This window comes from Carassius carassius, chromosome 36 (genome assembly GCF_963082965.1).
Source record: "Carassius carassius chromosome 36, fCarCar2.1, whole genome shotgun sequence".
Classification (NCBI taxonomy): domain Eukaryota; kingdom Metazoa; phylum Chordata; class Actinopteri; order Cypriniformes; family Cyprinidae; genus Carassius; species Carassius carassius.
The window spans coordinates 28,570,052-28,583,257 of record NC_081790.1 but is presented as its reverse complement, the minus strand read 5'-3'; the positions used below and the strand labels follow the sequence as shown (position 1 = coordinate 28,583,257).

General features: G+C 37.0%; 1 protein-coding gene across 6 annotated transcripts in view; it reads right to left on the bottom strand.

The window, feature by feature from the left end:
• Window positions 1-13,206, bottom strand: part of tcf7 (transcription factor 7) — a 52,345-nt gene that overhangs the window by 15,821 nt on the left and 23,318 nt on the right. For 4 of the 6 annotated variants that reach the window (XM_059526880.1, XM_059526884.1, XM_059526883.1 and 1 more), the window contains exons 4-7: window positions 11,367-11,481; window positions 4,700-4,778; window positions 2,654-2,740; window positions 530-646 (exon numbers count right to left, since the gene is read on the bottom strand). In XM_059526880.1, coding sequence (XP_059382863.1) covers window positions 530-646; window positions 2,654-2,740; window positions 4,700-4,778; window positions 11,367-11,481 — 398 coding nt within the window. The remainder of the gene's footprint in view (window positions 1-529; window positions 647-2,653; window positions 2,741-4,699; window positions 4,779-11,366; window positions 11,482-13,206) is intronic. The other 2 variants (XM_059526882.1, XM_059526886.1) reach the window with 1 other exon arrangement.

Here is a 13,206-nt window from a genome sequence, read left to right as displayed (position 1 = left end):
TCTTGAAATTGTGCGCAGCTGACTGTTGTCAGATCTCCCGCTAATTAATATCATTAGCATATAAAAGAGCATCAGTCAATGTCGAAACCAGTTGTTTGAGGATGACGAGCAGCAGGAGAAAGAGCTTCAGTGAGGCCAGAGCTGGGCTTTTGTTTGTGTGCACTCACAATGAAATAACATCGTGTGCTTTCATTAGCAGCAGCAAGAAAACAGGAAGCAGTTTAACCGTCTTGGTTCTTGTTCATTTATGAAGCATATCACAGAAACAAACTGAAACTCAGCATAGCTTACTTGTCTCAGTTTTTTTTAAACATACTTTGTGTTTATTCATTTCATAACATACAGTTTTATTCTGTTTTTATTACATTTTGTACATTTCCTACCATAAATATCTTAAAACTTCATTTTTGATTAGTGATATGCATGGCTAAGAACTTCCTTTGGACAACTTTAAAGATGATTTTCTGAGCGTTTTCTAAACGAGGCCCCAGGTCTGTCCCGAGCTCTACTGATCTGCAGGAGAACTCACGTGTACATGTTCCTGTCGAACTGGTCGTGCTCCTGTTTGCCGGAGGAAGGCACTATTGCGGGGTGTGGGATGCCTGTGGGGTGCATGCCGGACTGAAGCATCAGAGAATGAGAGAACCTACACACACACACACACACACACACACACACACACACACACACACACACACACACAGATGCATGAGTTATTTCAGTTATTATATCGCTTGAACTCATCAGATAAACACATGATGCATTAGAAAAGACTTTGCAATAACAACAAAAAAAAACTGTTTTTCAATCAGTTTTTGTCAAGATTGAATTTGTGTGATGTTTTGATTGGTTGTGTTCGAAAAAGAAATCAAGATCCTTCCTGATAGATCTTTGTGTGTTACACGAGAATTGTGAGAGTGTTTTATGAAATTGAAAACAGAATCAGCGTATGGTTTTGTGGATCTGGTGTGTGCTTCTGCTGTCTGAGCGTCAGCTTTCTGAAACTGTGCGACAAGGAAAGATTGTGTGTAAGCGGTTGAAAACACAAAAGCGAATGAAGCATCAATGTGTCATGTGACCAGCAGCTGGCGCTCTCTCTGCACGCCGAAGCACGAGCTCGTTCTGCACGAGGGAAAACAAGCACACGTCTGAAGCATTCAATAAAAACTCTCATGTCATTTAAAGCCGACTGGTATTTGAACAGCAGTCCTGAAGGGAAAAGACACACAATCTGCTCCAGACTCTGGTTTGAACTGAACAAAGATCAATTGAGTTCTGAATAAAGCCATCTCCACAGCTTGGATTTATTACTGCATGTAAGCATATTAACATGATTTGTTCATCTAATTCGGGTTTTGGGTTACAAAGGGAGGATTTGATCACAGTTGACGTCTGATGGGGAAAGCCACAGACTCATGCATGAATGTAATCTCAGACTTTAAAAACTTGGGATTCTTTTAAAGAAGCATCTTCTGCTCATCAAGGCTGCATTTATTTAATCAGAAATACTTAAAAAAACATTAATATTGTAAAATATTATTCCAATTTAAAATACGGTTTTCTGTTTTATTATACTTTCCCATTTAATTTATTCCTGAGATCAAACGCTGAATTTTCAGCATCATAACTCCACGCTTCAGAAATCGTTCTAATATGCCGATTTATTCTAGAAAACCATTATTTTAAATTGTAATAATATTGAATATTTTTTTTTTAATTCTGTATTTTTAATGACATAAATGGTGCCTTTATGAGTATAAAACACTTCTTTAAAAACAATAATAATCTTACTGGTCCCAAACCTTTGCATAGCAAATATTCCATTTTTTACGAACTCCAGTTTTCAGTTTTTAACCTGAATATTTGCTGTTATTCCATCAATATTAAAATCTGTCAAGGTGCATGATTTGACTCCCAACACAATCATAGTCTCCAAAATGCATACAGTCTGTCCAAAACACACCTGCAGGGTCAGAACCTGCACATTCATGACTAAACAAGAAAGAAATTCAAGAACAATCCAGTTTAACCAGTGTTTCAAGCGGTTTAAATATTGAACATGTGTCCAACTGACCCACGGTCAAAATGATCAATTTTTCTTTAATGCCAAAAATCATTAGGATATGAAGTAAAGATCATGTTCCATGAATATATTTTGTACATTTCCTACAGTAAATATATCAAAACTTGATGTTTGATTAGTAATATGCATCACTAAGAACTTCATTTGAACAACTTTAAAGATGATTTTCTCAATATTTAGATTTTTTTGCTCCCTCAGATTCCAGATTTTCAAATAGTTGCATCTCAGACAAATATTGTTCGATCCTAACAAACCACACATCAATGGAAAGAGGATTCATTCAGCTTTCAGATGATGCATACATCTACATTTCTAAAAACTGACCCTTATGACTGGTTTTGTGCTCCAGGGTCACATATTTCCTCTCGAGTCACAATCATGTAAACCAGTATAGTGCATTGCTCATAAGCTCACTGAACAGGTTTCAGCTGAATCGAGTGTGAATCAGAGCGAAGCAGAGCTGAACCGCAGTGGCTCAGTTTAGCAGTATTTGGGGTCACGTCCGGGAGCAGCGACACACACACACGGCTGAAGCGTCAGGTGAAGCGCGGCTGAGGGCTGGTACTGTACCTGGGGAAGGACGAGCTGCTCTGGAGGCTGGAGGAGAAGGACTGTCTGAAGCCGCAGGAGGGCAGGGGATAGACAGGCTGATTGGGCCTGCGGGTCGGGGGACACAGTTAGAGCCCCGCGGGGCTGAGCTGGACTTACTGAAGACTCAACTGCTTTCTAAACACTGAACACGGGACCAATGGAGGCAGGAAACCTCTCTGAAAACAGTTCTAGCAATGCACACGCTCAACTTTAGTACTGGTGCTTTTATTTTATGATGCACTCAAAAATATTTCAGCCTAAATGAATGATTTATGTATTGGAATTGCATACAACATTTCAATCTGTTTGGAAGAAAAATCTTTGACAAACTTTTATTTTGTTGTATGTCAGGCACTCAAATAACTCAGGGCATAGTTTGGTACAGACTACTTTTAAGTGCATTCATTCAAATCAGAATCAATCTGTTCATTGTGTTACTTCAGTCATTAAACGTATGGGGTTGAAACTAACTGGATTTATTGCTAATAAATACATAAACCTGGTTCATGAGGATTTAAAACACATCTGAGTTTATAGGAAACAATCGGACCGGTCGAATTTATGTACGATAAACAGATTAAGTTAAGTTAATACATCGATTCATCTTCAAGAGGCAGATATACACAGGAAGAGCTCCAAAAAACAGATGAGTTTTCAATTCATATGCAATTCAAAAACATAAATCTGAAATTTAGGCTTAAATATTTATTGATTGTTCTCTTGATGCTTGACGTTCGTGGTTACATTTCTAGGCTGGTCTGCTTCCGCGCTCGTCAATGTCTGAATGTTCCAGGCGACCAATCAGATCAAAGGAGGCGGGGCTTCACTGTTCACTGTTACAGAGAACGATTGCTCTCAAATCTTCACTTTACGGCAGAACAATGAGAGGTGAATCATTCATGTTTCCTGACAGAAAGGTTTTCAGGTGAAATCATGCTTTCTCAAGCCTTGACAGACGTCAGGTTAAAACATGACACCATCAACACCAACACACAGCTTCAATCTCCAGACCCACACGCACACACACACACACTCACACACACAGAATATACATATATCCTCCGACACACTGCATGATGAAAACCTCTGTCAGATCAATCTGACACTCACAACATCAGCAGTTTCTCTCTAAATCAGCTCGCCGGTTTATCACACACACAACAGCACAGAGAAAAAGTAATGTTTAAAAAAAAACCCCGCTAAACTCATAAAGTACGTAGATTATGAATGCAGCTAAAACATTGTCAAATTTAATAATCACCATTTTTAAAGAATTAAAAAAAGCTGTCTCTTTAAATCTAAATCTAATCTTAAACCACTTACTGAATACTTAAATATTCATGATTTAGATTTGAAAACCAGTAACTTTTAAAGCAACTGTAATTAAACAAACAAAACTAAAACTGGAACAACAAAAGCGATACGAATAGATGGCACAGATCACAAAAAATAAAATACAATTAGTAATTTCTTAAACTCAAATGTTCACAGTGTAGCCAAGGAAGCTTACACTGATGTGAATGTAATAACCTAATAAAGTTTTGTGTCTCTAAACATATTATGCAATAACTGATTATGCAATGGCAAACTACAAGATTGGAGGAGATTATTGCATTAATATTATTATTCCATTGCATTAAATAATACAACTTTTTACATAAGTACTGTTATCACATTAAGCTGCTGCACACACACACACACACACACACACACACACACACACACTCTTAAAAATAAAGGAGCTTCACAGTGATGATGTCCCAGAAGAACCTTCGGTGTCTAAATGGTTCCATAAAGAACCTTTACCATCTGAAGAACCTTTCTGCTTCACCAAAGCTTCTTTGTGACGAGAGGTTCTTCAGATTATAAACGATGAGAAGAGATTGACTGAATGCTTCTTTGTGGACCCAGAAGTGGTTGTTCTGTGGCATCGCTGTGAAGATTTGTAAGAGTGTAGATGTACAGCGGTCTTGTTTGGGATGCTCTGCTACATCCGCAGACACGAGGAGAGACGGCTTGTCTTACCAGTTCATGGACGGAGTGATCTGGCCTTGAGGCAGCGAGTAGAAGCCGGAGATTTCCTGCGACTGATGTCTGTGAACACCTGGAAGCAAACCAAATACTCAAAGTTCAGCCGTTAAACTCCAATACATTCATTTATTTAGAGGAGATCAGAAAGTGATTTTACAGAGGAAGTCTCAATGCGCTACTTTAGTATCACTCAGATACTATCGCATCATTTTCTTCACATTTTGAATCTGTTTTTATTTTTATTTTAGTCAGTCAAAGTTTAATACTCTTGTTGTTTTTTTGTCATTTTTAGAATGTTTTTGTTTTGGATCAGATTTCTTTTCTGCTCATAAAGGGTGCATTTATTTGATAAAAAATATGGGAAATAATAATATTGTAAAATATTATTGCAATTTAAAATACTGGATTTCTATTTTAATATACGTTAAGATCTAATGTATTTCTATGATGCACAGCTGTATTTCCAGCATCATTCCTCCATTCTTCACTGTCACATGATCTTCAGAAATCATGAAAATATGATTTATTATCAATGTTGGAAACTGTTATGCTGCTTAATAATTGTTTGGAAACTGTGCTACTTTTTTCAGGATACTTTGATTAATAAAAAAAAACTGCTTTTATTTAAACTAAATAATTGATTAATGATTTGTTAATAATAAAAAGATTAGTCTTTAAATTTTTATAGCCTAATGAAAATGCAATTTCCCCAAATTACATGTTATTTCTGACTAAATACATTTCCCCATTTATTTAAAAATGTTTGATTTCTTTTCATTTGCAAAAAGCATGTCTAATCAATTGATAAAAAAACAATTACAATTTAACAAATTATTCTTATTAATACTACTATTATCAAAAATAAAGCCATATGTTTTATTTGTACAAATTCAGTTGTTTTTTCATTTTTCGGAATTTATGATTCAATACACATTTATTATCAAAAACAGTAGTAATGAAATAAATATATAAAACATGAATGATTAACATTTAAAAATGCAATCAAAATCATTTATATTTAGGTTTATCGTTTAAATTAAAACATGGAAGAAGAACTGTGTGCGATTCCTTAAAATGTTACATCATTATCATTTTTTACTTTGAGAAGTACAGTCTAATGCATTTCTGTCAGAATGTCTTTGACTTATTTCGGCCGGTTGCTGTGAAGACCCTGGAGTTTTAGTGTGAATTCGACGGTACTTTTTCCTCAAAGAATGCTGGCGAAGTGTCTCTCAGAGCAGCTGTTGATGAAGTTCATGTTCTCATATACTGAGATGCAGAAGGGAAATTCTGTGCATGTAGATATTTATGACTGGATTCAGCCTCATCAGAAATCACAGAGTCCAATCTTGAGTGATCTTAGTTACACAACACAGTAAAGAGCATGCAGAAGCATACAAGGCTTTATGACTGAATTTGCATGTGTTCTGCAGGTAAAACCATCTTGATGGCATTCTGTGATTTTAGAATTGTCGTTGGGTTCTACCGGAGAACCTGCAGCTCACGCTTCTCTCCAAAACCTCGGGACTAGAGCGCTTTTCTAAACGCATCGCATAGATCTTACTGTGAACGATTCATCCGTGTCTATGTTTCACAAGCACATCATTTTATATCACAATGACATAACTGGATCTTCTCACAGTAGATCTGTCATTGCTTCAGCTTTTTCTCGAAAATTAAGCACAGCTTTAGCTAACTACTGTAATTTAAGGGTGTGAATCAGCTCTGGTTTCACGATTCAATTCAATAACGATTATTAGGGCTGTGAATCTTTGGCAAGGCAGCGATTTGATTACGATTCATAGGTTTTCGATTCGATTCAAGAACGATTTTTGCAAATTTAGAACGATTCGATTCGATTCGATTCACAATTAAATTCGATTCGATTCGATTATAACGATTCGATTCTGCATTCTTTAAGTGCATTCATGGGATTATTTAAATGCTTCTACTAAATTCTTTAAATGCTTAGTCAGGGGGCAAATTACAGTAGCATTTATGGTTAGAGAACCATAGGTTATAAAAAAAAAAAAAAAAACTTTTGTTCATTGTTAAATGATAGTTTAATGATGCGACATGGCATACGTAAAAATGTATGTAAGCCAAGTTTTTAAAAAAGAGCTTAAAGAGTATTATGTATAAGCTAACATTTTATCACACCAGGGGCGTAGCCATAATTTCAGAAGTGACAGAAATGTCAAATACAATAATTTTATGTATGTAGCCTATATAATAATAATAATTTAATATTATTATTTTTTTTTATTTTTTTTTACAAGGAATTATATTCTTTTTTAATTAATTTTAATTAGCTGTAATAAATCAAATACACTGCTGGACAATAATCAATCATTTGTAATCGATATTTTTTTCCTAATGGCAATTTTATGATTGTTTTATATACTAGGCTACATTTAATTAGCAATTATTTAAATTTTCTGCACAGAATAAGGTAGAAAATATACTTTATGGTTTCTGTACTGTAATAAATGTCAATTAGCACTGCATCATTCATAAATTGTTTGTGGGTTTCATCAGTTCATTCTGCTTTTATTCAGTTTGGCTGCAGATATAGCCTGGACGTCTATGAGAGCGAGATCGCTTCTCTTTCAGTGTGAAAACGTCTTCATCTCTACTTTTCCTCTCCATCAGCGAATGATTCTGAGAGAAAACGTTTGCTAATGAAACAAACACTACTTTCATGCATCTGATTATCAGATAAATCTCGTGCTGTTATTTCAAGGTCGTTGTTAATGCTGTGGTTAATTTTAAAAGTTTCCTTCGTATATTCGGTTCATCCGCATTGTTTAAAAACATTTATCATTCAATGGATCTGTGCGTATGATTTAGACACTTACATTTCTGCTCCGTCTATGCAATAAACACAGCTGTCGACGGCTCCGGTAACTCCGTCGGTAAGATGCAGAGAGCCATTGACAAACTACAGAAAAGTAAAACTACTTCACGTTAGCATTACTGGCCACGAGTCCTATAGATCACACGTCAGCTGCGTCAGAGACGAACGGAGCGCGAGCGCAATCCTGTGACAGTCTCAGGCGCTAAACAGTGGAGCGCGTGAAGGACAGATAAGAGGCACGATTCACGAACACTCTTCAAGGTCTCCATTAATTCCTGCGTGTAGTCATTTAATGTGTATACATTTTGAAAGCATTGAATCGCTATAGAAATCGCGATTCATTCGATTCTTAGCATTTTGAATCGATTACTGTCCAAGATCGGTGATTCACGATTCAAAAATCATGTTTCAAGATCGATGCATATGAATCGACAGGGTTTGTAATCGATGCATCGAGAAAACGAGTGAATCGTTACACCCCTAACGATTATCATTTTTATCAATTCGATATCACGATGCATCGCGATTATTTGTGCATTTTTATTAAATTAATTATGTTAATTACTTAATGTATAATCATTGTTAAGAATTAAAGTAAATAAAGCTTCAAACAAATATAAAGTAATAAAGGGGGAACAAACTATTGCATGCGATGAACAACAAAGCAGTGTTGATTATAGGAAAAACATATTGTAATATATTTCAGACTTTATTTATGAATCATAATGTTTCCAAACTTTTAGCTTTGAATTTCTCAGCATTTGAACTCGTTTGATTCAGAAGTGTGTGAATCCTGAACCCCAGTTACTGGTCATGACTGCAAGTTAACATTTCTTATAATAACTCGTTTTATAACATTCCCAGCGCAGCTGACAGAAGGTAAAATGAGCAATTCTTAAATGAAAAGACATGAACAGCAAACAGACTGCCTTTAAAACAGTCTTTCAATATAAGACACGATCCACTGCGCGAAAGTGAAACCGATCAAACCAATGCCTGAGATGACTGGACCGCAAGCGCAGAGAAAACACCAATCGGATATCAAACAAAGTACAGTAAACCGTAAACCCTTCACATACAGTAAGTGTCTGAGGTTCAAACGTTCAGTGTACTTCACCTGGATGTACAGTCATGACACATTTCAGACCCGCCGGGTCACAGCTCACTGACTTACACACACACACACACACACACACAGAAGTGAGGACAGGTGTCTGACCAGTCAACCTCCTGAAACAGGTCCACTTATAATGCAAGCAACATTTTTACATCAAAAAAGAGTGTGTTTATAAATGGATGCTTCTGTGATTTAGGTGAAATACATATATAACGCTCATATCAAACGATCTGTTTAACAGACAAGGCAATAGTGAGCATGCAATAAAAGCAGTAACTCACACTTGTGTTGTGACTTTACGGTCGGATCCAATATCGCCGCCACAGCGTCATCGTTAAGTTTCAATGTTTCTGAAAAACCCCACATCAAAGTGCTAACGAATTTGGAAACGAATCCACCGTAAAATGAAGCCAACAAAAAGGAAAACGTTCTTACTGACGCATTCTTGATGTTCATTCAAAATAATATCCATTCACTCTTTCTTAACGTTAGGATCAGATGGTTTCTGCTTCGATCTCTGTTCGCCTCTCTCGTTATTTACGCTACATGTGCAAATCAGTGGGCGGGGCTAAACAGGAAGTGCTGTAGAATCGGTGGGCGGGGCTTAACAGAGATATAGAATATGTGGGCTGGGCTAAACAGAGTGAAATAAAATAGGTGGGCGGGGCTAAACAGAGAGATGTAGAATCGGTGGGCGGTGCTAAAACGTATTGTAGAATTGGTGGGCGGGGCTAAATCAGGCAGTGCTGTAAAGTAGGTGGGCGGGGCTAAACAGTTATGTTGAATCGGTGGGCGTGGCTAAACAGAGTGATATAAAATAGGTGGGCGGGGCTAAATCGTTATGTAGAATTGGTGGGTGGGGCTAAACTTGGTAGGATGAGCACTTTGTGTCTATTTGTCTCATTAAGATGAATCACTTGATATACTGCCCAATTTTAAGTCCCTTTGGATAAAAGTGTCTGCTAAATGAATAAATGCAAATGTAATGTAAATGTGACACACCGCAGCGCTGTATGACACAAGCATTGCTTTTTTTTGTTTTATCCTTTTTGTATCAAAAATATTCACTAACATGTTCACTATATTATGAAATAACTGATATTCTGATTCTCAAATACGTGAAAGTAAATTTATATGGTAGTTTAAACACCTTTATGAGGACCATGTTATTTGATTTATAACAGCTGATGGGCGCTGAATCCGAGCTGTGGGTTTTACAACACGTAAATTCATCCTCTCCTCCCGAAAGACATTAAAGAAAGTTTCCAGTGAACTAGGAGAACAGTAGACTAAACAGACGACTAGTCATCCAACAAACAAGGCCAGGTTTGCTTATGATTTTGTGTTTTCATATGAGACCCATCAGGCTTTTATCGCTCAGTATTACGACATAGTGAGAGTATGGAAGAAAAACAGCGTCGTTTTTTCCCCAGATCAAACGGAGCAAAAATAAATAAATAAATATTTTTATGGAAAAAAAGTGATACAATTCTGATACTTTTAATGTAAATCAATCAATAGATCAGTTTATCAGACACTTACATAAAATTATATAAATATCACTTTATAGCTCCAATAATATGTCTCAGTAAGATGTTATTTAGTGCATCACTTAGTTTGAAGATCAAGGTCTTAGAAATGTGTGTATCAAACATGTCATGAAGTACACTGTATAGTATATTAACTGTACAGTCGCCGCATTAAAGGAATCGTTCATCCACTGCCATCACTCACAAAACGTATTATTGAGGACTCATGTTGAGCACAGCTGTCAAGACTAAAAACACCAAACAGCAGAAGTGAGTGTGTTTGTGCTTCAGCGGAGGGGAAGATCATCAGTCAACTGTTCCTCACAAAGGAAAAAATGGCCACTCTTATTATTAGTTAATGCTGTAAGTTTTAGTTTTCCTGAACATTAGCACAATATCAATTGATACAATAGTTCAATAAACAAGAAGTTAATATTATTATATTTTAGACACAGTATTGTCTGTTTTTAGCTCAATCTCTGAGCTGATTGAAACGAGTCCCATGATTCACTGACTCCTTCATAAAGACAGTCACCTGCTTCGTTCTGGAGTAAATCAGCTGTCTGAAGATATTAGTTGTGTGTACACAGCAGTGAACACACACACACACACACACACACACACACAAACGACTTTACACAGACTTTAATAACAAGCCTCAAATGTGTTCTAATGCCACAACTGATGAAGACTGTATGATCTTCGAATAATATTTAAACGGGCATCACAATGAGGCACAAAATCAATTTCACAGACTTTTACATTAACTGTTCCCTCCTGGTGGAATGACCTGCTCATTCTATTCTATTCTATTCTATTCTAGACAACAACAACAACAAAACTAACACTGGCTTCTCTATTCTTTTTGCATTCTATCTATTTTGTTTTCTTTTTAATTTATTTTATAATAAAAAAGAACCTTGCTATGTGTACGGAGTTAAGACTTATAGCACTTGTATATCATTGCTCTTTTGTTGATTTTGATTGCTTCTATTCTATTCTATTCTATTCTAAATGACTCAATGTAAATGTAATCGGCATAATCCGGAGCTCCCTGGTTTGGATGTCAAGAGAATATAACAACACTGGTGTGTGTGCATTAGTTATTTAACGGTGTTGAATGCAGCTCCTCCAGAGAGATGCTAGATCATGTGTTACCTGGTTTCTGGCTGACGTCTGTGGGAATGTGTGGAGGACTGGGGTTGAAGTGATCGTAGGGCAGCAGCGGCGTCAGAGGATGCATCCCCTGCTGGACCACCGACACTTTGTTGCACTGCAAGAAACACACACACAAGATGCTGGTCAGTTGAAGTCTGATGCTTGGAAGCGGCGTGCGAGCGTGTCGGATGTAGAATACATTTGCTGAAGGAATCAATGGGATGGAGCCATTTGATCGATACGCCTTTGATGATCAAGGCCAGCAGCACAAGAGCTTGTTTGCTTTCATGTCTGTGTTTACAAATGGCCTTCAATAACTCAAGAGAAATCCAGTTTGCTAATGCTAACAGCATGTTGTTTGACACGATGCGTCATGGCGGTTGCATGGCTGGAAGTAGCTGCATTTCTTGGCCAAATTTCTGACTGCTGTGCCTTTCATATGAGCGTCTTTTCATCTGTGCACATGTGTGAGAGACTTTCAGACTGCGTTTCCTACAGAATCTGACAGATTTGCCATGTGTGGTCACATTTATGTATGTGCAAAGTCTTAATGTGCGCTCCTCATTAAACACCTGTAATCAAACCCAGCCATTAAAGCCACAAAAATAAATCAGCTGGCTGAAAACTTTTTATTTGTATTTTTTTTTTTCAGATTAATGCTGTATGCAACTTCATTAATTACTCAAGACTAATATTATTTGCTATGGTCAGCTTGCATATAGTTCAATATGTTTTCACTCTATAAAATAATACTTTTTGCAATACTTGAAACATTTTTTTTTAGTAATGCAAAGATTTTTGTCCTACATCTTGTTTAATCATTTAGCCTCCATTTCTGCCCCAAGCACAGTTTATTTCATCTCACATGACCACAGCGACTGAGAACTTTAACACAGGACATCTCCATCCACTAAAGAACTGATTTCATGAACGTACACTTACACAGAGACAAAACACTACAGGAAAAGCTTGTCTTATCTTATATTTCACACAACATACTTGTATTACAAACTCTTGCATCTCAAAAAGACCAAAAGAAATCTTGCTGAGAGGATTCCAGTGTTAATTAATTCAGTGCATGACAGTCAGATGAACATGGCTATTATATATCAGAGCACTAAACCTATTTGCATGCGTTTCTTTCCTTTTATCCGGCGTTTCTTTGAATGACAATGCAGGCGTGACTTGTTCTGAGGGTCCGGTCCTTTATTACCGACCACTGATGGACACGAAGATTCGTGTGCTCCTCGGTTCTCAAACGCCGTCCCGTCTAATGTATTCTTTGCTTTAAAAACATAAGTGCTTTTTTGAAGCGGAAATTAGAGGACCTTTCGGAAGCGAGCGCTTTGAGCGTTACGTCTTTAATCTGGTGTTTGAGCACTGATGTGTTTGACGCGTCTGAATGGGGCGCGCTCGTTTTACACGTTTTATGTTGCCATTGATGTGGTCAAGAACGCTGAATCAGATGAACCTTTGGTGTCTGTGATGATGCCTGGAGGAAGTGTTTTAGGAGCTGACGTCTTCTCAGAACAACCCCATAGAAAACCCAGAACACCCAACACACACATGCATGAACATCCCTAAACATCCCTGTGCTATTATGTTCTTACCAAAACAAGCCAAACTGAAAAATGAGCATGCATTTCATATTTTGTTATTTTTTTATCAGCTACAGGAATTAAACGTGACGCTCATGTTCTCCAAAGAGCATGCAATTTACTTGCAATCGATACAAACCTAGAGAGAACCTCCAGACACCAGAACGCTGTTTATTTCTATATTTTAAATGAAAAAGCATCTCATCATGATATTTTTAGACATCACAGTACACAGGACGTAA